This window comes from Prionailurus viverrinus, chromosome C1 (assembly GCF_022837055.1).
Source record: "Prionailurus viverrinus isolate Anna chromosome C1, UM_Priviv_1.0, whole genome shotgun sequence".
NCBI lineage: Eukaryota > Metazoa > Chordata > Mammalia > Carnivora > Felidae > Prionailurus > Prionailurus viverrinus.
The window spans coordinates 136,974,703-137,002,416 of record NC_062568.1 but is presented as its reverse complement, the minus strand read 5'-3'; the positions used below and the strand labels follow the sequence as shown (position 1 = coordinate 137,002,416).

Sequence of the window (27,714 nt, the reverse complement as noted above, 5' to 3'; positions counted from 1 at the left end):
ATGACCCAGACAAAGGATGCTATTAATATCAGGATCCAGAGTATTGATAAACCAATCCCAATGTTGAAAAAGAATTTAATGACTGACACAGATGAAAAGCAAATCTAGACTACATACAAGCTATATTCCACAAACTAGGTTATATTCTCTTATTATCATGGAAGTTGTAAGAATCATAGGTTTAGAAACTGGAGAGATATTAAAAGAAAACCTAATTTAATCCCCTAATTTAAAAGATAAGACTAAGACCTAAAGGGGTTAAATAATTTTCCCAAGGTCACACAGATATTTTGTAAAACTGGACTAATTTTATAAACATAAAATTATTTTAAATAATTCTAAAGACATATAAAAGTAATAGTTCAGCATTTTAACACTTTGTGTATCTTGAGATCCCTTATTTTCTCAGCTTTTCCTCATATTATCTTTAAATAAAAATAGTCAATGCTATGTAGGGCAGAGATTTTTTAAAAATCTGTGACAAATATAGCAAGACCATCTGAAATAACAGACCTAAGAATTTGAAACTGGTCCAATAACCCAAGAGAAAAATGTTGCCAAGTTAATCATAGTAATTTCAGATGCTGGTTTTTCAATAACATTGTCATTCTGAAGTAATAATAAATAATTTTCTCTTTCAAGGCAGTATCAATGGTAATTTACCTTTGTCTAGATATTCAGATGGTTCTTGTTGAACTTTTGCACAGATTTCATGCTGATCCCTCTGTTCCATTATAGACAATTCAGGTATATTTAAACACTCTGACCTTTATAAAGATAAAGCCATAAAAATATTAAATATTAAAATTAAATCAACACTTAAATCAAAATTAGATCAACAATTAAAATTAAAATCAACACTTTTATGATAGACTGCATTAGCCTGGGTAGTAAAGGGTAAAAAAAATAGGTGTTTAATGGAAGCAAGATACTTAGTCATCTTTACATGTCCCAAATATGTAGATATCTGCTATCTGTGTATAGCCTTAAAAATCTATTGCTAATGCTACTTTCAATTAGATAACAAAAGCTAGGATATCTTGAAGTAGTGTTGGCATCTGTTCTGATTGGTCAGTGGCTGTTCTGTACTGTTTGTTAAGTATATTAAATGTCATCCCTGAATACAGAATACCCTTATCTGGAAGGGAAATGACATATACGATTGCCTTCCAGGCATCATGATATAGGAAAAGAATGCTGAGTTATCATCTAGGGTCTTCTCCTTAAAACCAGGAATATGAGTTTCGGTTATTTTATCTATAAGATGGGATAGAAATACCTCATTTTATGAGCTAGGTTGTTGTTAAGGTCAAAAGAGATAATGCACAATGTACAATTTTTAAATTGTAAATTATTTTATAAATCTGAAGTGTTATTAATATAGAGTGGGCCCCTAAATGGAAAAGATTAGACTTTGTACAGCAACATGATTTCTCTTTCTAAAATATACTTTTGTCTCCTGTTAAGTTTAGAAGACAGAAAAAGCCTGAGGGCATGACATATAGGATGGGTAGTTTCCCACGAAAGAGATGATTCAATGAATGTTAAAATATTCTATAACTACAGAATTCTAAATAAATTTAGATAACCAAACTCTTATGATGCCATTACTTCATTACGGAACTACATGATTACTGTGATTTGAATGTAGCCAGTGTTCACCTTTCTCTGAACACATGATTATTTGGAGAAGCAAAGAGTTTATGAGGACTATTCTACCTTGGATATTAACATTATATTTATACCTTGATATGCTGGAAAGAGAAGGTTTTGGAGTAAAACCAAATTCTTTAAGATCCACACTTTGAGATTTATTCATTTGCATCTATTAATGAAAAAAAAATTCAACTATCAATTTCATAGCAACACTTTTTAACAAGCCAAACAGCAAAATTCCTGCCAGTACATAAAGTCCCAAAATCAATGAATTATGAGAAATTCAGGCTAGTTTTCAAATCAAATCTCCTTCTCAGGCACTTCTTAAACGTAGGCATTTCTTCATGGTTCTTTACTAGGCCTTCTCTTTGCCCTCTACACATTTTCAAACACCTCACTTACTTCCCTGGCTTCAATTATCATCTACATGTGAATGACTTTCAAATATGTATTTCTACTCAGCTCCTTCTCCTGGTTTTCTGTTATATTCAACTGTCTGTGGAACATCTTTACCTAGACATCTTGCAGGTTTCTAAATTCAGTATTTACCAGATTGAAATTAATGTATATCTACTTCTCTAAACTTGTTTTTCCTTTGGAATTCCTACCCTAGTGAAGCCTCACTTTGTTCCTAGCTGCTCAACCCAGAAAGCTGGTCATCATCTTGATCCTTCTACGTCACCCCTCACAAGCAATTAAGTACCAGGGTAGTTGATTCTATCTCTGAGAAATATTTTAAACCTAGCCACTACTCTCCACTGCTACTGCCATTACATTAGAGTAGGCCAATCTTGCCTAGATTACTGCAAAACCTATCTAATGAGTCTTTATGTTCCTTTTCTATCATCCTCTAATCCATTCTCTACATTGCATCCGGAGTGAATTTATAAAATGCAATTCTGGTAATGTCACTGCTTTAAGCCCTTTAGTGGTTTCCCAATACTTTCAGGATAAAGTCCAAATCCTTAAAATAGCAAAAAGGCCTTCATTATCCAGCTCTTACTTACCTCTTCAGCCTTTTCACCCTCATCTCTCCACTCCCCAACGTGTAACTGAACTCCAGACGTACTGTATAACTTCAGTGTTTTAAAAGATGTCCTCTGGCTCTTTATTAGCTCTGGACCACTGCACATTTTCTGTCTGGAATACTTTTTTATCCCTCTCCACCACCACTATGGTGCCTCCCTCTCCATACTTGGCTTCAAGTCTCAGTCATGTTTGTTCGGAATCCCTTCCTGGCCTATCAAATGTGGAATGAGTACACTTTCTATCCAAATTCAAGTTATCTTAAATTTCTGTCATAGAATCATCCATCACACTACATTGAAAAAGCCTATTTAGCTATCTATATCCTTTACTCAGCTATAAGCTCTATGAGGATTGGGACTAAAGCTGTCTTTTTCACAGCAGTATCTTAGCATCTATAACAGTCCTTGGCATATTCTTGGTGCTCAATGAATACGGAAGGGGGGCACTTGGCTGGCTTAGTTGGAAGAGTGTGAGACCCTTGATCTCAGGGTTGTGGGTTTGAGCCCCATGCTAGATGTACATATTACTAAAAACAATAAATCAACTTAAAAAAATGAATATGGAAAGAAAGAAGGAATAATATGGAATGGAAAGGAAAGAGGAAGGAAAGATGGAAGAAAGGGAGGGAGAGAGGGAGGGAGGAAAAGCTTGGGCTACTAAAAAATTATCTCAGAGAAGGTGGTAGCTGTTTCAAAATGCATGTCACTCCCTGTTTCCCAATATTCCCCTTGTTTAAGCCTCATGACTTAAAATCTTCATTCTTGTTAAAGAAGAGAAGAGAAACAGAAGAAACAGACATTCTGCTATTTTCTTGCCTCTCTTCTGTGGCCTGATCAATTATTTTGCCCTGGATATGATGATGCAGGCTCAGAATAAGTCTGCTACTGACTAGCCTATCAATTGTATAAGCTACCATTCTTTCATGACTTGGAAAGCAGGCTCTTGCTCAGTACTCATCCAAGTACATGAATCAAAATAACTTCAGACTTTCCACACCAGTTTCAACACAAACAGAACACAGGAAAGGGTACGTGTCTCTAGTTTCAATTGCTGGTTAACAACAACAAAAAGACTAATAAGGGACTATGTAGAACTGTGTCCCAAAAGTAGATTTACAGATTCATTATTAAGAAGTATATTTTCCTTCAGAAGAAGTATTTTGAAAATACAGCCCTGAAGTAACTAAAGTACACTGCAGATACCTACCTGATATACAGAAAGAATATAAAGGAATATTCATATATATTAAATTACAGAGCAAGGGATAAATGTTATTAAAACTAACCTTGAGACGTTTAACTGGAGGAAGTGATGAAACAGCATTCCTGTTTCTTAAATCAGATAAATATGAAGAGATTGTTGACTCTTTCATTACTGGCTTTTGTGCAACTCCAGTTTTACCTATGAGAAGAAATTCTAGATCCTTTAGGTTAAACTTTAGGTAGTGTTCATGTAAAGCCAAATTTCTTTATAATTTCTAATCTAATTTTTTTCATGAAAGAAAATCATTTGAATTATAAACTGCATAATATAAATATCATACATAGATAATTAGGCTGTTATTACTATTCAAAGACCTTTCAATTTTTAAAACCTGAAATAAATATCTTTTATGGAACTCACAGCAGTCATGTCCACATGTATGTTTATTTTTACAGTGATGATTACATTCTCGGTTCCCAGGTTTTTTGCAAGCAGTCATTCCTAAATTAATATAAGAAAAAAACCTGTTTTTTACTAGAATTTATTTCCTTTCAGACAGTACAAAAAGATTATGATTTTACACTTCCTCAAGTGTTAACCCGTTTAATATTTTAAAATGGTATTTCTGATAACAGCTAGTCCCTGTTGGGCTATTTGCCCAATCCCAGCTTTTTGCAAGGAGCATCGACCCACCTATAAACTTCTCTTAACCTCCCTGACATAAATAGAGCCAAATACCATAGAATATCAGTAACTCTTATCTTGAATGAGGTAAGAATGAGGGTGGAGTTTTTAAACTTCTCTGCTGCTTTATACTTACACTTAAGAAGAACCTGGAAAGAAGCAAACGTCATGTCATTTTAATGGCATCAGTGATAGTTTCTAGTAGGGAGGACACCATACGTATTTAATAAACATTGAAATAAGTGTTTTAGGGGTATAAGAAATTTGCTATATGAATTCATAAAGAAAAGAGACTGCTGCCTGCTTGACCCACTGAGCTAGTATATCCAAATACATAATTTATTCTTCATAATATTTTAAGTAGGTTTTTTCTTGATCTTAGTAACATGGGGGAAGGGACAGACATCTGAATTGATACATAGGATCTGGACATGAGAAGGGGACCAGGGGAACATGTTCACATAGAGGGCATAATACCCAAAGAGGGCAAACCACATACTGTAGAAGTAGAAATAAGTTTATTTTTGCTGGAGCACAGATTTTAACTAGAAATGCTGAAGATAGTGAAGAATTTTGAAAACCTTTACAATCATTTTTTGGTCCTTTACTCTTAATTTTCAATGCTGTTGCTCATTTTCAGACATGACATATCTGGATAACGATAACATCTGTATAGCATCCCGGACTACAGGGATAAGTCTACTCACCACAAGAGGGAACTGGTTAGATGCCTTAAGGGCCAGCAGATCAATGTATTGGGTAGTGATAAAGTAATGAAACTGCAAGCTGACAGCTGGACCATAGTGCTCCCAACTGAATACAATCAACTTTGGCAGAATATAAACAATACTCAGATAAGACAATTCTGTGACTGTGGTAAAGTCAGAGATAAAAACTACTGTGTAATTATTTCTGAAACTAGAGGCAAGGACACTCACGAACCACAAAAATAACTAAACATCCCCCTCTTCTGGCTAACACAAACGACTACTATTTCCTTAATCCTCCCATCTCCAAGATAAGATACCAAAATATCCAACTCCACTTTTTGAAAATATCCAATGTACAATTGACCTCTGCTCTCCCTAAACTCTCCCAAGAATCACCAGCACAAGCTGAAATCCTATAAATAAGCTCCTCTCAACTCCCTGAGATAACCCACAGCTCTGCCACAGCTGTGCTCTTTTGCTATAGCAAGTTTAAAAATACTTAATCAACTTTCCTCAAATATACGTGTATTGCCAGTGGTCTTTGGCTGAAAGGTTTCAATATTATACTTTGCAAGATATGCCATGGCTTACTGGTTAGAAGTTTTGCCCCCGTTCATAATTTCATCTCTCAGTCACCTGGTCTCCTTGTCTAGTCCTATCAAGCTACAATTTATTCTCCACACTGTTGTTTAATTAGTCCTCCTAAAGTTCAACTCTGATCAGATCATTTGCCCACTTAGAAATGTTAGTTACTTCCTACTGCCAACAAAATTAATTCCTATTTAAAGTCTTCCACAGGGGCGCCTGGGTGGCGCAGTCGGTTAAGCGTCCGACTTCAGCCAGGTCACGATCTCGCGGTCCGTGAGTTCGAGCCCCGTGTCAGGCTCTGGGCTGATGGCTCAGAGCCTGGAGCCTGTTTCCGATTCTGTGTCTCCCTCTCTCTCTGCCCCTCCCCCGTTCATGCTCTGTCTCTCTCTGTCCCAAAAATAAATAAAAACGTTGAAAAAAAAAATTTTTTTAAAGTCTTCCACAATGTATGGGGCGCCTGGGTGGCGCAGTCGGTTGAGCTTCCGACTTCAGCCAGGTCACGATCTCGCGGTCCGTGAGTTCGAGCCCCACGTCGGGCTCTGGGCTGATGGCTCAGAGCCTGGAGCCTGTTTCCGATTCTGTGTCTCCCTCTCTCTCTGCCCCTCCCCCGTTCATGCTCTGTCTCTCTCTGTCCCAAAAATAAAATAAAAACGTTGAAAAAAAAAATTAAAAAAAAAAATAAAATAAAGTCTTCCACAATGTAATTCTAGCCTCCCTTTCTGGCACCCATATTAACCCTAATTCATCAGAACACATTCGCTTGCCATTATTCAAACAGTCTCAAGACTTTCTATGATTGTACCTTTGATATTACCTCGTCTTAGAAGCCCCTCACTTCTTCATCCATCAGAGGTCTATCAACTTTCAAGGCCAACTTAAATGGCACTTTTATCATGATCTATCCTTATCACTCCATCTGAAGTGATTTCTCCCTCCTTTTGAGCCCCTCCAGCATTTTCTTTGTCCCTCTGGCTCACAGCATGCTGCCTTACATGAAATGTATTTACACAAAAAACACAGTGGTGAAGTACAGGGTACCCTAAACTAAAGTAAGAAAACATGAGTTTGGTGGGGGGGGTGTGGCAAGTTCAGTCAGTAGAGCATGTAACTTACAATCTCAGGGTCATGAGTTCAAGCCTCATGTTGGGTGTGGCCTACTTTTAAATAAATAAATATACAAATAAATAAATAAATAGAAAACATGAGTCTTAATATAGGCTCTTATCTGTGAAAAACAGATTAAAAATAATACCTGTTTTGTTCATCTCAGAGATGAAAAGATAAAATGAAATTAAGTATATGAAAGCATTTTAAGTTTTTAAACGTTTATTCATTAAAAAAAATTTTTTTTTAATGTTTGTTTATTTTTGATAGAGAGAGAGACACACACACACACAGCATGAGTGGGGGAGGGGCAGAGAGAGAGGAAGCAGGCTCCAGGCTCTGAGCTGTCAGCACAGAGCCCGATGCAGGGCTCGAACTCAAAAACTGCGAGTTCATGACCCAAGCCAAAGTCAGACTCTCAACCGACTGAGCCACCCAGGTGCCCCTTAAACATTTATTCATTTTTTGAGAGAGAGCACAAGCGCGAGTTGGGAAGGAGCAGAGAGAGACAAACACAATCAGAAGCAGGCTCCAAGCTCTAGGCTGTCAGCATAGAGCCCAATGTGGGGCTTGAACTCATGAACCATGAGATCATGACCTGAGCTGAAGTCAGCCACTTAACTGACTGAACCACCCAGGCGCCTCTGAAAGCATTTTTAAATTAAGTGATAAACTAAATATTAGAGTATGTATTATCTTTACTATCATTACTTAAAGATTATACAAGTAACTATAAAATTAAAATTGTTCAGAGTGCTATGAAGGAGAGGGACACAATGCTATATGATGACAGGAGGCACTGTTCTGGTTAGGGGATGTCTTGGAAGGCTTTCCTAAGAAGCAACAACTGAGTTGAGGATTAAAAAAAAGAATGGGAGTTAAGAAGGCAGAGGTAGGAGAAAGAGTACTTCAGGCAGAGAGGATGGCATATGCAAAAGCCCTATGACAAGGGAAAGCATGGCATATCACAGAAATTGAAAGGTCAGTGTGGCTGATGCTTAGCATCTAAGAGAGAGTACACAAAATGAGATTAGTGGAGAAAGATCAGGCTACATTTGTAGGAGAATGGTTCCACCATGGTACCCTGGCAATTCCAGGTCTCCACATAGGCCACATAGGTAAGACTCAATCATTTTCAGAATGCCTTCTGATCCTCTTTGGGATATTTCTAGATAGGCAGTCTTGTAAGGAGGTGTTAAAAACCATTTCTCATCTGTCTCCTTAGCTTGCAAGAGGCTCCATATCTTGCATGAGACTGCCATGAAGCAGTTTCCCATCCACCTCTGGTTCCACTAAGGCACTGGACTTTCAACCTTGCGTCTTGCAAGGTACAGGTGCAGCCTATGGTTGATGTCTCAAAAACAAAGCAAACCACCATTTCTATCATCTGGTCCCTCCAGTTCAGTGTTATCCTGTGGGGTTAGGAATGTAAGCAGTTGAGAACATTATGATCTTGTTTTGCTGTCTATGTAAATAATACACTACCTAGATCCATTTAGGTTTCTTATGTCCTTACCAGGCAATTCTATGGAGGTGGGGCAAGATTACCTAGCGGCTGCCACCCTACTGATGCTTAGGAACTGACCGAACATGTCCCAGTATGGAACCTTGTAGGGATGTTAATGATTTGGATCTTTTATTCTAAGACCTATGGGGAGTTACTACAAAGCTTCAACCAAGGAAGGGACATAACTGAATCTGCATTTTGAAAAAAGGCTACCATAGGAGTCTAGGCAAAAAGAAAAAAAAAATGATGGTAACTCAGTCTAGAGTGGTGGCAGCAGTAGAGTCAGAGAATGGACTGATTTAAGAGCTATACAGAAAGTAAAAATATTTTTAATACAGAACCAAGTGAAGTGCTTTTCTTTCTTGAGCAGCACATTGTTTTCTCTCAAGTTTTACTGCCTTTCTTTTAGTCTAGCAATAGCTAAAGTGTTTTTTTTAAGTGTATTTGATATTTTAAAGACAAAGACAAATACATGGAAACACCAGCCATTTATTCTCCCCCTCATAGATACCTCCTTCCTTGAGCCTTATATCTTCCTCCTAATGCAATCTAGACCTGCCCTATAGTTGTCATCCAGGAACTTCCTTTCATTTAGCTTCTTGACTGAATCCAATATTCTTGGATTCTTTGACTTTTTTTTAAGTTTATTTTGAGAGAGAGAGAGAGAGAGAGAGAGAGAGAGAGAGAGAGAGAGCGCGCGCACAAAAGCAGGTGAGGGGCAGAGAGAAGGAAAGAGAGAATCTCAAGCAAGGTCCACGCCATCAGTGCAGAGCCCAAAGCAGGGCTCGAACCCACAAGACATGAGATCATGACCTGCGCTGAGATCAAGAGTTGGATGCTTAACTGACTGAGCTACCCAGGCACCCCTCTGACTTTTTCTTTCTTGGTTAACTGCTTGGTTAGCTGCTTGTGCTCATCCTCAAGCAACTGCTTTGGAAAAGATGTTTATGAGTTAAACATTCCAAATCCTTGAATGTGTTAAGATTACTTTCACACTTACTAGTTTGGCTGGGTATAGAACACAGGGTTGAAAATCATTTCCCCCTGGATTTTTAAGTCTATTAAATTTTCTACCATCCAGTGCTGCTGATAAAGATTAATAAAATTTCAATTTTTGTTCCCTGGAAGTATTTATGATTTATCCATGATGTTCTAAAATGTTGCAATTATTCCCCCTTCACAGATATTCTTTCATTTATCCTAACTAGTATTGAGTAAGCCTTTTTGATCTGCAGATTTATATCTCCAAGTGTAGGAAATTTTCATAAATTATTTCTGATTTGTTCGTTCTTTCTGGAACAGTTATTAGTCAGCTATCAGACTCTTATATTTCCCTTTATCTCCTACACTTTCTGTCTCATCTTTTTGCTTTCATTTAGATCATACTGACTTTATCTTCTGGTTATCCAGCTTTTTTTTTTTTCCCATAGTTTTTACTTCCCTGTGTTCACTGTTGTTTTCTAATTGTTCTTCCTCCCTCCCCATGGCATCCTATTCTGTATCATGTTTGCAATTAAATCTTTAATTTCTCTGATGTTACTAATTTGTTCATATGATGTTTTATTACATTCCTGAATTATCCTGTTGTTCTTTTATCCATTTTTGGTTTACTTATTTTGGGCTTTCTTTCATATACTCCAGATTTTCCTCAAATGTCTCATCTTTGGTTATCTGTCTATAAGGCAGTCCTATTATATCTCCATTTCACAGATGAGAAAAGTAGTTCATACATAGATTAAGTAATATGTTCAAGACTATCCAGATAATAAATATCAAATCTGAGATTCTAACTAAGGTAGTTTAATTCCAGAGCCTTATCTCTCAACCAATCTGCCTCCCTAGTTATACTAGCTACCTTAGTTCTTCCCCAAATAATGCATTTAATTTATTTAGTAAAGAAATAGAAGGAGGGGCACCTGGGTGGCTTAGTCAGTTGAGCGTCCGACTTCAGCTCAGGTCATGATCTCACAGTTCATGAGTTCAAGCCCTGTGTCGGGGCTCTGTGCTGACAGCTCAGAGCCTGGAGCCTGCTTCTGATTGTGTCTCCCTCTCTCTGCCCCTCCCCTGCTCACGCTCCGTCTCTCTCTCTCAAAGATGAATAAATGTTAAAAAAATTTTTTTTTAGGAATAGAAGGAGCTGGAGATGGGAAAAGTAAGAGGAAGTGCCTTATAGCTTGTTGTTTTGCAATAAGGGATAAGGAAATGCTTTCGTCTCTTAATCCAAGGACTCCTAATAGATGTATTTCTAAATGTCACCACAAGATGGTGCACAATGACTACACATATTTACTCCCAGTGGTTAAAAACCACCATTTGGGAGCTGAATTTTAGAGATTCTGGAGAATCCCAAAAAATTCAAGGCAGAGTTGGCAAATCTTGTCAGGAATAAGGACTGTATACAAATTTCTTTATAGAATATTAGCACATGGATGTTAATTATCTAAGGGAGAAAAACTTTATTTCTGTTAGAAATGGTACTTAGAAACTGTAAGTGCTCCCCCATCCCCACCCACCTCCCATATCCTGAGAATTGTCTTAATTTGTCTTGTTAGCAAATATAAATTTAAGCTTACAGAGATTGACAATTGGAAAAATTAATTAGGCTCTCAAAGAAAACGGACCTATGCTATACTCAGGTATAATTTAAAGAGACCATGGGGCGCCTGGGTGGCTCAGTCGGTTAAGCGGCCGACTTTGGCTCAGGTCATGATCTCGCGGTTTGTGATTTCAAGCCCCGCATCGGGCTCAGTGCTGACAGCTCAGAGCCTGGAGCCTGTTTCAGAATCTGTGTCTCCCTCTCTCTGACCCTCCCCCGTTCATGCTCTGTCTCTCTCTGTCTCAAAAATAAATGAACAGTAAAAAAAAAAAAAAAAAAAAATTAAAGAGACCCATAACTCCACCACTATAATAATCTGAAATACATACATTTTCACAGATTTGTCACATATGAATTTACATGTTTTTAAACCTCTAATTCTAAGTATTTAAAGTAAAATAAATTTATTTAAAACATAAATTTATTAATGTCAACTAGAACAGTATTTAAGGAAAATATTTAAAATGACTTTAAGACAGGGCGCCTGGGTGGCTGTCTGTTAAGCATCCAACTTCGGCTCAGGTCATGATCTCACAGTTCATGGGTTTGAGCCCTGCGTCGGGCTCTGTGCTGATAGCTCAGAGCCTGGAGCCTGCTTCCGACTCTGTGTCTCCCTCTCTCTCTGCCCCTTCCATGCTCATGCTCTGTCTCTGTCTCTGAATAATAAATAAAAGTTTTAAAAAAAAGTTAAAAAATAAAATAAAATGACTTTAAGAGGATCAATAAGGGTTGGTGGGGCAAGGGTTAGTTGCTTGAAAAAAAAATCTTAAGGAAAACTGGTAATAGTAGGCACATAATCCCTGATGCACTTAGCTTCACATCCTAATTATAAATTTAATAAGTGGTCTGTGCCTAAGCTACTGAAGTTAGTATTTCTAAAAGAATATTACTTTGACTTTTGCAGTTTCTGATTTATGCTAATCAGATTTATGCACTTTATAACTTCATTTTTTAAATGAGAACATCTCCTCTTAATTTTTTGTCAAATCTTATACTATCATCTTGTTACTTATCAGGAAAAGGTTAACACTATGAATTGGAGTCCTTGGTTTTGCAATTTAATGTATTTATACACCAAAAGGTATAAAGAACAACTAAATGCATTTTGACTAGCATTTAAATCTGCATACTTTCACAGTGCTCAGGCATTTGTTTTATCCTTGCATTTTTCAAATATATTAAATTTTCAACTCAGAATGGCATAGTAAATGCAAATGAATTAGTGTCAAATCAATTTTCTTCAAATTAAACAAAGTCCATACTTCTTATTATGAATCTATTTAAAGAATAAGAAGTTTAAATGCTTAAACCTCATATATTAAGAATTGACCTGGGGCGCCTAGGTGGCTTAGTCGCTTAAGCATCCAACTGTGGGTTGTGGTCAGGTCACGATCTCCTGGTTGTGAGATGGAGCCCTGAGTTGGGTTCTGCTCTGCAATGGGTCTGGAGCCTGCTTGGGGCTCTCTCTCTCTCCCTCTCCCATTACCCTTCTCCCACTCACACACAAGTGCATGCTTGCATGCACAGACACACTCTCAAAATAAGGCATTAAAAAAAAAGAATTGACCTGAAAATATTTAAAACTTTTTAAAACCAAAAAGTGTATTTTTCACATTGCTCTATCTTAAAAAGAGCAAAATTATTTTTCCTTTAACAAAAGAGTTATCTATTGGACTGTAACTATATATGAGAAACTACTGCTAAAAGAATGCTTTCGGGTTTTTTGCTAAATTGGGTTGGGTGGTGCTTGGCTACTTCAGTGGTGATGCCACTTCATCCTGTCTTTCCTGATACTCTCATATCTAGAGATCCTCAGATTTCTCTAAGTTCTTCCATCTAGATACATAAGCCTGTATCTCCCTCTTTTTTTTCTTCTCTACCCTCAGCTCAGCAACATGAGCGTGGATCCAGTTCAGCCCCAATGCCTGCCTTGCCCTGAAGCCCCCAATTCTAGGGAGTCTTCTCCAATGCCCGAGATTTATGGGCCTGAAGAAAATTATGCATCCTTGCAAATGTCACCTGCTGAGACCCTCCCTCACCCCCTCCCCCAGAGACTGTCTCTCCTCTTCCTTCCTCCATGGATCTGCTTATTCAGGACAACGCAGGTTCTTCCACCAGTCCCAGAGTAAAAGTGCTACCCACTTCTGCAGAGATCATGGTGAAGAAGGAAGATCCAGGTCAGGGCAAGAAACAGAAGATAAGAACCATCTTCTCTCAGACCCAGCTATATGTACTTAATGATAGATTTCAGAGGCAGAAATATCTCAATCTCCAGCAGATGCAAGAACTTTCCAACATTGTGAACCTTAGCTATAAGCAGGTTAAGATCTGGTTCCAGAACCAGAAGATGAAATGTAAGAGGTGGCAGAAAAGCAACTGTCCAGATAATAATAACAGTGTGATTCAGAACAGCTCTGCAACTCCAGAATACCCAGGCTTCTATTCCTATCACCAGGGATGCCTGATGAACACTTCCGGAAACCTTCCAATATGGAGCAACCAGACCTGGAACGGCCAGTCGTGGAGCAACCATTCCTGAAACAGTCAGGCATGGTGTCCCCAAGCCTGGAACGACCAGGCCTGGAACAACCAGCTGCATGACTGTGGAGAGGAATCCTTGCAGCCCCAGATCCAGTTCTAGCAAAATTCTGTCAGCAATTTGTAGTCCATCTTAGAAACTGCTCGGGAAAGCCATAGTGTAATACAGCAAACCACTAAGTATTTTAATGTTCAGCAAATAATAGATTTATTCCCAAATACCTCTGAACCTACAGCCTGAAGATGCGAGAGAATGAGTATATTAGCCAATCTCCATTTGGGTGGTGGCTATATTACTTCTCCTAGGATTTGTCTTTTAGGGTCCAGTATCTCTGCCTCGATATTGTTTTTCGTTATGCTTATTCTGTCAATCAAGGGAGTACGGTTGGAGTCTAATCAAAGAGGATTCCATAGCTTTGGTTGCTACGGACAACATGCTAAAAGATGTTTCTGGCTATACATAACTAGATGTTAATACTAATTTGGATATCTTTAGGCTCCAGAATTTAACCTCAAGAATAGAAAGTAAAAATACAGAGACATGTGATGAAGGATTATTTGTATTTTCTGAGATTGTGAGGCTTGTTAACAACCTCAGTTGTTAATGGTGGAGGGTTAAGTTATAATGTGTGTCACTGATTTTCTCTGCCCCAACTCCTAACCTGTTCATTATAACCAGTATTTGTAGAAAGCTGTTTTATATTTTAATGTATCATGATAATAGGGCCAGTTTGGCTGGTGGTTTATAGGTTTAAGTACAAATAAATACCCACTTTATCTTAAAAAAAAAAGAATGCTTTCAAAGACTTACAGGAAGCATGAAAATAATTTTTAACTATATTATGTAAATTAAGGTGCATACTTCTATTTTTATATGCAGTAGAACCTTGGACTGTAACTTATCCTGCGAGTGTTCCACAAGACGAGCAAAGATTTCTAATAAATTTTAACTTGATAAATGAGCAATGTCTTGCAATATGAGTAGTACGTGACACTGAATGTTGTATGATCACAACTGAGCCAATGGTTCTCTCTTTCTCTCTCTGCGGGATTGTGGGTGATCATCTCCCATGCTCAGATGCTCAGTTTGGCAGGAATCAGTGATTTTTCAGAATGTTGGAAGATGCCCATACAGGCACCAGTGTATTTTTTTGTCAAAGCACCTATGGACAGTCCTTTGCTTTTCCATAAAAGAATAAGCCTAGGAATGCTTTGCTTCATTCTAGGTCAGGCTGCCTGCAAACATAGACCCTTTCATCTGCTGCCTTAATGCCAATTACATTAAGTACACTATATGACAAGAGTTTGTTAATACTGTACTGTAGTCAACATCTGTGTGAGCGTATACAATGGCCCCCATGCAGATAAAGGTTGAAAAGAAAGGCAGTGAGAAGGAGATGATTACAGTTGAAGGAAATCATCGAGATGTACAAATGAGGTATGCAAGTGGCCGAAATTCCAAGATTTTATAAGAGGGTCTACATGTGCATCTCATCTGCAAACAGGGAGGAGAAAAAGGCAGAGAATCCCTCACTTAAAATGAGACTAGAGAGATGTGTAAAATGTGGTAAGCAGTACAAAATTTTACAGAAAAGCACCCCCTAAGGTTGTATCAGTGCGAGCAATGAATCTGTTTAACGACAACACAATGTCACATTTCCTCCTCAGAAGGAGGCAAAAGTAAGTGTCATTGGATAGGTTCCTTGTTAAAATTGCAGGAAAAGAAAAAGATTCCATTGAGCCAACAGACAGCAATGATTTCATTAGTGACAGTGAAAGTCATCCTACACAAAAAACTTCCTCTCTCATCTCCCTCACACCAGCCATGAAGGTTTTCAGAGGTTAAGTGCAGGTTGTTTATTTTTCTTTATATTTTGTATTTTCTTTATTATTTTGTATTATATTACAGCATTGTAATCATTTTTATATGACTATTTTTGGGTGGTGGAATGAATCATCTGAGTTGCCATTATTTCTTATGGGGAACTTTGCTTTGATATACAAGTGCTTGGGATTACAAGCATGTTTCCAGAAAGAATTATGTGCACAAATCAAGGGTTTACTATAATTGGAATGTTCATAAGATTTGGGATGGTTATGTGTATGTGTATGTGAAGGGTGCATGTGTAAGTGAGTGTGTGTAATAAAACATTATTTGTATGATAGGAAGCATCTTTTATCTGTTTTCCACAGGATTGTTCTAAATATGTGGGGAACTTTTGTCCTCATAAAAGGCTCATGCTTGGGGAACCTGGGTGGCTCAGTCGGTTAAGCATCCGACTTCAGGTCAGGTCATGATCTCACAGTTTGTGAGTCTGAGCCCTGAGTTGGGCTCTATGTTGACAGCTCAGAGCCTGGAGCCTGCTTTGGATTCTGTGTCTCCTTCTCTCTCTGCTCCTCCCCTGCTCACGCTCTGTCTCTCTCTCTCAAAAATAAATTAAAAAAATTTTTAAAAGGCTCAAGCTAGCAGGAAGTATAGTAAACATTCCAACTTCTCACTACATTGTAAGTAACAAACAATTCAAGCTATTTTAAAGAAAAACAGCTGGTGAGTGGGGGAAATGTGTTACATGAACATAGATACATCACAGAATCCAAAGCAGCAATTCAGCTAGGCATCAGAAGGGACTGAAACCAAGAAACTGAAAGTCATCAGAAACCTAGCTCTGGCATTTTTGCCTTTGCACCTCTCTGTATCTCTACTTTAGTCTTCTCTTCCATAGTCCAGCTGTCTGTAATCCTGCATGTGGTAAAGGATGGCCAACTGACAGCTCTGACTTTATACTATCTTTGTGCAGCTCTAATTCTAAATTGTCTTTCTTAAACTGATTTCTGATGCTATAAATGGTATTTTTAAAATTATGATTTCTATCTCTTTTTTGTTTACTGGTATGTGGTAATTATTTTTCAAAATTTTTAGTTGAAATATAATTCATACTATAAATCCACCCTTTTAAGGTGTACAATTCAGTAGGTTTTTAGTATATTCTCAAGGTTGTATACCATTATCAGTATCTAAGTCCAGAACATTATCACTTAAAAAAAAAAAATCACATACCTATTAGTAGTTACTCCTTATTTCTTCCTACCCCACCCTCTGCAACTACTAATCTGCTTCCTATCTTTATAGATTTATTTATTCTAGACTTTTCATATAAATGGAATCTAACACTATCTGATATTTTTTGAATGGCTTCTCTCATTGGCATAGTGTTTTAGCATTCATCCTTGCATCAGTAGTTTATTCTTTTTTATGGCTGAATATCCCCTTATATAGTTCTAATACAATTTACTTATCCATTCATCAGTTGATGAACATTCAGTTGTTTCTACTTTTTGGCTATTATGAATAATGTTGCTATAACATTCACGTACTAGTTTTTGTATGTTCTCAATTCTTTCGGAATTATAAACCCAGAAAAGGAATTGCTGGGTCACATGGTAATTCTATGTTTAACTTCTGGAGGAACTGGCAAACTGTCTTCCAAAGCAGCTGCACAAGTTTACATTCCCACTCACAGTGTTATGAGGGTTTCAATATCTCTACATCCTCATCAACACTTATTTTTGTCTGCCTTTTTTTTTTTAATTGTCCACCTTTTTGACTAAAGTAGGTGGGAAGTAGTATCACACTGTGGTTGTGATTTGCATTTCCATATTGACTAATGATGTTGAGCAATTTTTCATGTGTGTTGGCCATTTGTAGCTCTTCCTTGCACAAATACCTATTCACATCTTTTGACCTGTTTGAATTTGGTTATTTGCTTTTTTATTGTTGAGTTATAAGACTTCTGTATATATACTAGTCTATACATAATTTGCAATCAGATATAATTTGCAAATATTTTTCTCCCATTCTTTAGATTGTCTTTCCACTTTTTTGATAGTATTATTTGAAGCAAAAATGTTTTTAATCTTGATAAAGTCCAATTCATCTTTTTAGCGGCTTGAGCTTCATGTATCATATCTAAGAAACCACTGTCTAATCCAAGGTCATGAAGATACAAACCTATGTTTTCTTCTACGACTTTCATAACTTTAACTCTTACTTTCAGGTCTTTCACCCATTTTGAGTTAATTTTTATATATGGTATGAAGTATTTATGGTATGAAGTAATACTGTAAATGATATAAAGTAATTATTGTATAATTAATGCAACTGAATATCAAGTTGCCTAGCCCTATTTGTTGAAAGCCTATTCTTTCCCCCTTGAATGGTTTGACATCTTTGTCCAAAATCAGTTGACCACCAATGTATGGGTTTATTTCTGTACTCTTAATTATATTTCATTAATCTGTGTCCATTATTATGCCAGTCCCACATTGTCTTGATTACCATAGCATTGTAGTAAGTTTTGAAATCAGGAATTATGTGGGCTCTGTGCTGACAGTGTGGAGACTGTTTGCGATTCTCTCTCTTCCTCTTTCTCTGCCCCTCTGCTGCTTTTGCTCCATTGCTTTCTCTCTCAAAATAAACTTTAAAAAACAAAGAATGTGTGTGGGTGGCTTAGTCTGTTAAGCATCTGACTCTCGATTTCAGCTCATTATGATCTCATGGTTCATGGGTTCAAGCCCATGTTGGGCTCTGTCCCGACAGTGTGGAGCCTGCTTGGGATTCTCTCTCTCCCTCTCTCTCTGCCCATTCTGTGGTTGTGCTCTCTTGCTTTCTCTCTCAAAACACATAAATAAACTTTGAAACCAGGAATTATGAGTCCTCTTTTTTTTTTTTCAAGACTGATTGGCTAATTTGGACCCTTACATTCCCATATGAATTTTAAAACCAGCTTATGAATTTCTTCCAAAAGCACAGCTGGGATTTTGACAGAGATGGCACTGAATCTGTGAATTGGAAAATGTTGCCATCTTAACAATATTAAGACTTCCAATCCATGAACATGGGATACCTTTCCATATATTTAGGTCTTTTTTAACTTCTCTCAATGGTGTTTTGTAGTTTCTGTTCATATCTTACACTAATTTTATTAAATGTATTCTTAAATAATTTATTCTTTTTAATGCTATTGCACAGGTTTGTTTAATATTGACTCTGTATCCAGTGTATTTCTAAACTTCCATGTTAATTCTAACAGTGTGTCTCTAGTCTTTTGGATTTTCTAGATACATAATCATGTTGCTTTCAAGTAATGACAGCTTATTTAGTTCTTCCCAATCCTTGCCACTTTTATTTTTTTATTATATAACTGTACTGAGCAGAACTTCTAGCACAACATTAAATGGAAATTGTAATAGAGAACACTCTTGTATCATTCTCCATCTAAATAGGAAACATTTTAAACTATTTCATTACTGTGTATGACATTTGTTACATGTATATACTTTTTAATAAAAATGAGCACTGAATTTTTGTCAAACTTTTCTGATCTCTGTCAAGAAGACCACACGGTTGGTTGGGGTTTTTTTGTTTTGTTCTGTTTTGTTTTTTGCCAGTTAATGTAGTGAAATACACTGATCCATCTTTGAATGCTAAGATACTCTTGCATACATGGAATAAGCCATACTTAATAGTGCTATATTATGCTTTTAAAATATATGGTTGGATTCAACTTGCTAATATTTTGTTAAGAACTTTTGGATGTACATCCATGAGAAAGATTGGTGAATAATTTCCCCCTTTTTTTTAATGTCCTTGTCAGGTTTTGAAATAAAGATCATGTTGGACTTGCTTTAAAAAATTAAAACATTAGAAAATATTCTTTCTTTTCTATTCTCTGAATAAGTTTGGGTAAGTTTGATATTTTTTCCTAAATGTTTGCAGAAATTTACCAGTGAAATCATCTGACCCTTAGGATTTCTTTGTCGAAAGATTTTCAATTGCTTAAATTTCATTACAAGTATCAGACTACTCAAATTTTCTATTTTTTCTGTGAGGGGCAAGTTTTGCTTCACAAGGATTTATTCATTTTCACCCAAATTATGTCAGACTTATTGGTATAAATTTATTTATAATATCTTTAACTTTTTGATGTCTGTAATGGTATCCCCCTTTTCATTCCTAATATTGTTAATTTATATTTATTTCTTTATCAGTCTTGATAAGGGCTTCTTAAATTTATTCTTTTCAAAGAACCAAATCTTAGCTTTGTTGATTTTTCTGCTGCACATTTGCATTCTATATTTCATTCACTTCTGCTTTTTTTTTAAATAATTTTTTTAACGTTTATTCAGTTTTGAGAGACAGAGTGTGAGCAGCAGAGGAGCAGAGACAGCGGGAGACACAGAATCTGAAGCAGGCTCCAGGCTCTGAGTTGTCAGCACAGAGCCCAGTGTGTGGGGCTAGAACCCATGAACTATGAGATCATGACCGGAGCCGAAGTCAGAAACCTAACCAACTAAACCACCCAGGTGCCCCCTCTGCAGTTACTATTTATCATAACTACCAATACTATTCAGAAAGCATAGTTGTTTAGGTTACTTTGGTAGGAGCCATTGCTCTCACGTTCCCAGTACCTATTAATTGCTCCCCTTACTGTGCCAAAGCAGTGAACTGGATGCCTCAAGTTAACAACATTCAGTTTTTGCTTTATAGATTTAACTATAGAACCATGTAAATGCTTTACATTACTATAAAAGAAAATTCCTAAAAGTTATTCTAAAAACATAAAATAAAATATAATATAAAATAAAACAAGGGCACCTCGGTGGCTCAGTTGGTTAAGCATCCAACTTTGGCTCAGGTCATGATCTCACAGTTCCCGGGTTCAAGCCCCACATCAGGCTCACTGCCGTCAGCACAGAGCCTGCTTTGGATCCTGTGTCCCCCTCTCTCTGCCCCTAACCTGCTTGAGCACACTTTCTCCCTCTCTCAAAAAAATTAACATTAAAAAAATTTTTTTAATAAATAAAATCAAAACAAAATGTATCCAGTTAGTGGCACAGCCACATACAGATCTATTCCAAGTAACTTAAAACACAGTAATTTGATTATACATGCCTAGTGAGTTATATTCTAAGAACAAAAATATCTCCACAAAAATCTTAAGCTATTTTTAACAATTATATTAAGAATGGAGTTTGGTTTGTTATTCTGAGACTATTTGTTGTGTGTATAATGTGGAATAAAGAAAATGAGTGACATTCCATCATTTCTGGAGTCACTGAGAAGCAAATTTCTCAGCATGGGAAGAAGGATATACTAATAATTGCATTTAAGGATAAACCCTATAGCCCTGAATTTGACTTAGACATTTAAGCATGGGTTACTTATGTATTTTATCTCTAAACACAAACAAAAATCACATATTTCCTAATTCTGTGCATGAAAAAAAAAAGCCAAGAGATAAAGATCACATAATAGCAATGAGCTCCTCTAGCCCACAGACTGTGATCTTGGAAACATATTTATCACTAAAAGAAACCAAGGATCCTTGGAGAAAAGGCTTATTACAGATTTGGGGCTAGAAATACACATGGTAAGCCTGGAATATCATAGCATCCCATACATTAAGGAAGCTCTCAAAAGTACTAGGGACAGACCAAAAGGATTCAGGAGCCAATCTGGTATATCTAGATAGTATTAAGATGATAAAGCTGCACTTATGAGATAATTGTTCTTAAATCCTTACCATTTACAAATATATACTAAGACATTTACAGAGGATATGATAGGATACCTGATTTTCTTCAAACTATAGAAGGGGAAAACTAAAGAGAGGTATAGACAATATAAGCCATGAGTTGATCATTGTTTAAGGTGGGTGATGAGCATATAAAGGTTCATTATACGTGTCTGTTTGCTTTTGTGCATAGTTGAAATGTTCCATAATAAAAATTTTTAAGTTTACTGTCATCTGGTTTACCTCATCAAATCTACAGTTTTGTAAATCACTTGCTCTCCCCCAACAATGGCCGTAACAATATAGTGGGTATAAAAAAGAGGCACTGTATATCAAAAAACTAGCCAAATAATTTGTGCTACATATATCACTCCAATATGACAAATATTAATTATAAGAAAGAATTCCTGCTATATATTATTAACTCAATTATTATGAAGCTTAAGCATCTAATTCCAGAGTATCCACATCTGAATGGAACAGAACTGTAACACTGATACTCCTCCCTGGCCGTAACTTTGCTTTAGGGCAAAACAAGAATAAATATAGCTATTTACCTTTATTGGATCCTGTTATAGTAGATCTATTTGAATGTTTCGAATGGGAAATCTCTGTTTCTGATTTTTTTTGCATAATTATTTGATTTCCAAACCTCTTAGGTCCTAAGTAAAAGACTGTAAATTTCTGCTGTATATCAAGTCCAACTGGAAAAAGGAAAAAAGTATACAAGTGCTAATTTAAGTTGTATAAATCTAGCCATGAGACCATCTATTTGTTCTTATTTGTTGGTGAGTTGGTTTCAAGTTTGTATTTAAATTCTAGTTAGGTAACATACAGTGTAATATTAGTTTCAGGTGTAGAATTTACACACTTACATATGACCCACAGTGCTCATCAGAACAAGTGCCCTCCTTAATACTCATCACCCATTTCTATACCTTTTGAAATGAAAGAGCCAACAAGTCCAGGAAGTAAAAATGTTTTAAAAAAGGCATTAAAAATATAATGAAATTTATACATCTATCATCATAAAAATAAAAATCAAAGTTCCTACAAGTTCAAAATTCATCTTGGAAATTAAAATACCTATAAATGAACAAATAAAATTTTAATTTTGTTATCTTAGTCCATGCTACCTTTTATATCTCTAAATACATGAAACTTCCCTTAAAATTATTCATAGTATTTAAATGAATTATTTTTACACAATATCATTTAAATTGTTTTTCTGTTTCAGCATGAAAGAAATAACTTTTAAATGCTATCACATGCTTTACATTCATGTGTTCATTACTTCGATGAACCTACCATATTCAGAACTAATTAGATTTATGCTAAGATCTTCAGATTTAAAAGCTCTCCTCACATCAATCTTTTTAGTCCAATTTCCAGCTCTTAGCAAAACAGAATCCCTGAAAAAGAATAAGTTATCATTTAAATAGTGATCCAAATACTAAATGAAATAATATTATTGACCCTTAGATAAGTCCTATCTCATAGTAAACTAAAGTCAATACTGAAAATCACTTGCTACAAATTCTGAGGGGAGAAATGGGGTGTCAGTGGAGATACCACAACCATTGACCAAACAGCTGATTCCAAACTGCATTGCCTCATTTCAGGCCCACCTGAACACATAGTTGCTGTCAACCACACAAGAGCTTGCCCCTAAATCACTACCACTTTTAAATGGCTATACACAGGTTACACAAATTTGTGAGAACTTTAGTATCTTTAAAATTAATATAAAATAGCTCATATCCAGTAACATCACAAACCAGCAACCAATATTGTGACTGAACTTATTTTAGCCTTAAATAGTCAAGACTATAATCAGATTTAATTTTCACAGAGAACAAAGATTTGTATAATGACATATTCTCTACAAATGTGTCATGGCTAGTTGCAGGAGAGTAGTTAACAGTGAAAGGGATATCCTATCAGACACTGTAATTCCTATAGGAATCTTGCATAGAACATTTCAGGATGGTATCCTCCAGTACTCTGGCAACAATGAGGAGTTTCCCATTTCAGAGTCAATGCCATTCCTGAACTTATAAGTAAATCAATATAATTAGGAACATAGCCTCTGGACTCAGAATGCTTAGGCTCAAATCTAGACTTTGCTATAAACTATCTATATGCCCTTGGACAAATTAATTAAACTCTCTTAGTCTCAATTTCCTTCTCTATTAAATGTAGATAATGATAGCACCTACCTATACAAAGATTAAATAATTCAATACCTTAACCTACTAAGTGCTCAAAAACTATTAGCTATATCAGCTATATATAGCTATATCAGCTATAACTGATATCCTTAGAGTTTGCTTATGACATCCTGGGAGAAAATAACAGTATTAGAAAAAAGGCTGATGTAAGAATTACAGAATGGCATGCTAGATAACTAGCATGAAGGTACCTCCTTTACATATTTGATCTGGTTGCCTGGATCCTACAGTGGAGCTACAGTAGGTTGTTACATTTTAATTTGGAAATAGAAGATGTATCTTAAAGGAGTAGGAGAAAGATAATCAGAGTAGTAAAGTCATGAATGGAGAAAAGCAACAAAGTAAGAAAGTTCAGCAACAATGGACTACAGCCACCCCTAATGGTCATTTATTCGCTTGTTTCAAACCATGGTGATAGCTTTCACACTTTATTCATTTGAGTACTAACAACGAACCCAGAGTTAATAACTTCTTTAAAGGACAAGTGGAGAAACAACCCTACTACAGTGTAAGGAAAATGTAATTTAATTGATCTGCCAGTGATTTTATTACTCTTTCTCAGAATTTTTCTTTTAATAGTATACACTTAAAAATAAAATCAAATAGAAATTATACACTTACATAATTTTGTGCTTGAAAACCAGTTGATTATCTGCATCACCTATGATTAAGGTAACATAGTGAGAATCTGGTGCTGTTCTTTTAGTTTGTAGCTGTTTAAAGTTTCTTAATATAATGGTCACTAATATTTCTGCCATGGTATCATTATATCTTGCAATCTTAAAAAAAAAAAAAGATAGGAATAAAAAGTTAAAAATAACCTTACTGCTCATATTCAGTTCCAAGTCAGCTAGAGATAGATTTATTCCTGAAAAGACAATGAAAGTACCTAAAAAACAACAAAAACAAACAAACAAAACCAAAATATTTACCTGTTCCACTTCAAGTTCATATTTTGGTAGATACATCACTGTTTCTTTTATTTGCGTTCCAAAAGGAGGGTGTCTATTTAAAATCTAAAAACATTTATGTCATTATATTCTTACCACAACACCAGAAGTTCTTTTAGTAAAATAGTCAATAGTTTTAATAATGCTTATTATCCAAAACTTTAAATAACTTATGACCACAAGAAAGTATTTTTTAGAAGAAATAAAGATATAAAAGGTTAGAAGAAATAAAGATATAAAAGGTAGGCTTTATGGGAATGAAAGCTGGTGCAGCCACTCTGGAAAACAGTATGCAGGTTCCTCAAAAAACTAAAAATAGAACTGCCCTACGACCCAGTAACTGCACTACTAGGTATTTATCCAAGAGATACAGGTGTGCTGTTTCAAGGGGACACATGCACCCCAATGTTTACAGCAGCACTATCAACAATAGCCAAAGTATGGAAAGAGCCCAAATGTCCATCGATGGATGAATGAATAAAGATGTAGTATATATATACAATGGAGTATTACTTGGAAATCAAAAAGAATGAAATCTTGCCATTTGCAACTAGGTGGATGGAACTGGAGGGTATTATGCTAAGTGAAATTAGTCAGAGAAAGACAAATATCATATGACTTCACTCATATGAGGACTTCAAGAGACAAAACAGATGAACATAAGAGAAGGGAAACAAAAATAATATAAAACAGGGAGGGGGACAAAACATAAGAGACTCATAAATATGGAGAACAAACAGAGAGTTACTGGAGAGGGTGTGGGGGGGAATGGGCTAATGGGTAAGAGGCACTAAGGAATCTACTCCTGAAATCATTGTTGCACTATATGCTAACTAATTTGGATGTAAATTAAAAAAAATAATATAACATAAAAATAAATAAAAGGTAGGCTTTAAAATTTAGATAAAATTCACATAACATTAGTAGTAAGTGAATATTAAATACCAGTTCAAGCTCCCTTGCATCTGTTTCTTCTATTTTTTTAAAGGAGGTCAAACCTGCATTTACCATTGCATTTGACAATGTTATACCTGTGGAAAATTAATCAAACAGCAGTTTTTAAACAATCCATTTTAAACTAAATCTATACTTAAGTTTTCAATAGTAAAAAAAATATTTTAAAAGATCTAGAATAAGAACTAATTTTTAAAGTTTTTTTTTTAAGTTTTCAGTTGGATTAATTGGGCTGTGACATTTATTCAATTGTTCATATTTATTTTTTCAAACTAAAATAAAACATGTATTCATTTTATAGAAAAGGAACTCTAGTCCACATGATGACGCAACCCTTATTTTTATCATATGTCATCCACAGAGCAAGTACCAAGAGATTCCTATTGTTATACTCATGTTTGAAAAAAACATGATTCATGGATGGGAATATTGCTTCATAAAGCTATCATTCTCTGAGCATTTTTTTTAATGTTTATTTTTGAGAGAGAGAGAGAGAGGGAGAGAGAGAGGGAGAGAGAGAGGGAGAGAGAGAATAAGGAAGGAGCAGAGGGACACAGAGGATCCAAAGTGGGCTCTGTGTTGACAGCAGAGTCCAATGTGGGGTTCTAACTCACCAACTGTGAGATCATGACCTGAGCCGAAGTTGGGATGCTTAACCGACTGAGCCACCCAGCTGCCCCATCTGAACATTTGTATCTTAGAAAGAGTTCTCTGTTTCTGTACTGAAATCAGATAACTTTATTCTTCTGTCTAAAATTTCATTACATTTAGAATAAAGTGAAAATTTCCTACCATGGCCAAAATCCCTTACCTATCTGACTTGACCACAGTCTACCTATCCCTCTAGTTAATTTCCTACCATTCTTTTGCTGACTAACTCTCTAGTCACATTGGTTTTAATTTTGTTCTTCAAGTACATCAAGTTCATTTCCATATTTGTATCTTCCCTGTTTCTTTATGCTTTAAGAAACTGGAATTTAAAATTCTTACACTCATAAATGAATTTAACCAAACCCCCAAATAGGAGATACTGTCAGAAGTACAAAGTTCCAAAATATTACCATGTTGTCTAAGGCACATACATTACTGGTGGGAATATTACACTATTCTTTTTCCAGATCCTTAACTATCCTTGGGAATTTCTCTTATTCATTCTTAAGATACCACTCCTAGTATTAATAATTCCTTCATGTTCATTTTCCTTTAAAACTTTTCCTGAATTTTAATTTTTTATAAACATTGTTGAAAATCAATATGCATTCATTTTTTCCCCCTGATACTCAATAAGAACTTAGATTTGCTTTTTTGTTTGGATTCCCTCACTTTTCTATTATATGAGTTTTGCTGGGCGATTTTTGCTTCCTTCTCTTCAGCTGTACTAAGTAAGTATGAAAAATACATTAGTGTTTGACAATTTGGAAGGGAAAGAATGCAAATGATCCCTGATTGACAATATTCTAGAAAGTCAGACAGGCTGGCTTTTTCATTAGTAATTTTATTAGTAACCATTTAATCTAATTTCAAAATTTTTCTATAAGTTGCCATTTCCTAATGTTGTATGGAACCTCCTTCTCAATTTAGAACTCATCTTTGTGAGATGGGAGCAGCATTTGGTTTGCCAGGACCTCCACAGAAAGGTGAACCTTAATGTCAGGAACCTTTCCTCTAATTTGACCTTACTTTCACCAGCCAATCCCTATTTCCCCCCAGTTTCTATTTCCCCCCCAGAGGACTAATTAGTCCTCTGCCATCCCACTGATTTCAAACCTCAAGGAAATAAAAAAGGACTTCCTCACAAAATAGCTGGAGAACTTTGTTCTAAGGAATAATGAGACAATCCCTAATAACCCATTATATAATTTTTAATGTCCCAAAGATGCATGTAAAATTATAAAGCTAACAAAGCTGTCAGTCATGGAATATAACAACTCTCTTCTTAGAGTTCTAGGTATCTAGGAAAGGGTAAGGGTCACAAAGTCAAAGGCACCAAGCTAGAAAACTCTAGAGGACTTTAGTTATACCCTAATCTTTGTAATTGACATACTCCATAGTTTTTCAGTTCATACCCAAGTTAGATCTCAATAGATAGGAAATAATTAGGCACAATCTTTTGTCTGCAGAGTCTCTATGAAGATAAGTACAAATATTGTGCTGTTACTGAAAAAAAAGAGGAAAAGTTAAGATATAATTAGATGGCATAATTTTCTGTAATGTATTAGGAATAGCCAGGATTGTTAGCTCTGTAACTTATCATTGAGATCAAACCAAAATAATCATAAAAGTGGAAGAGAGAGCAACACAGAGTTACCCAATCACTAAAACAAAATTTCACTCTTGGTTTGAGAACAAATTTAAAAATAAGAGCATTCACTTTTATTGGGTTTCCCAAT

At 35.9% G+C, this 27,714-nt stretch overlaps 1 protein-coding gene and 1 pseudogene across 8 annotated transcripts in view; one reads left to right on the top strand and one right to left on the bottom strand.

Annotated features, from left to right (window-relative positions):
* HFM1 (helicase for meiosis 1) overlaps positions 1 to 27,714 on the bottom strand; it is a 95,059-nt gene that overhangs the window by 22,012 nt on the left and 45,333 nt on the right. For 7 of the 8 annotated variants that reach the window (XR_007154740.1, XM_047870674.1, XM_047870672.1 and 4 more), the window contains 9 exons: positions 25,316 to 25,401; positions 24,353 to 24,436; positions 24,042 to 24,199; positions 22,498 to 22,601; positions 21,747 to 21,893; positions 4,309 to 4,389; positions 3,971 to 4,086; positions 1,746 to 1,825; positions 664 to 767 (listed from right to left, as the gene is read on the bottom strand). Coding sequence is in view for 7 of the 8 variants with exons in the window: in XM_047870674.1 (XP_047726630.1) it covers positions 664 to 767; positions 1,746 to 1,825; positions 3,971 to 4,086; positions 4,309 to 4,389; positions 21,747 to 21,893; positions 22,498 to 22,601; positions 24,042 to 24,199; positions 24,353 to 24,436; positions 25,316 to 25,401 (960 nt within the window). In the remaining variant the exon portion in view is untranslated. The remainder of the gene's footprint in view (positions 1 to 663; positions 768 to 1,745; positions 1,826 to 3,970; positions 4,087 to 4,308; positions 4,390 to 21,746; positions 21,894 to 22,497; positions 22,602 to 24,041; positions 24,200 to 24,352; positions 24,437 to 25,315; positions 25,402 to 27,714) is intronic. The other variant, XM_047870678.1, reaches the window with a different exon arrangement.
* Positions 12,973 to 13,856, top strand: LOC125172495 (homeobox protein NANOG-like; annotated as a pseudogene).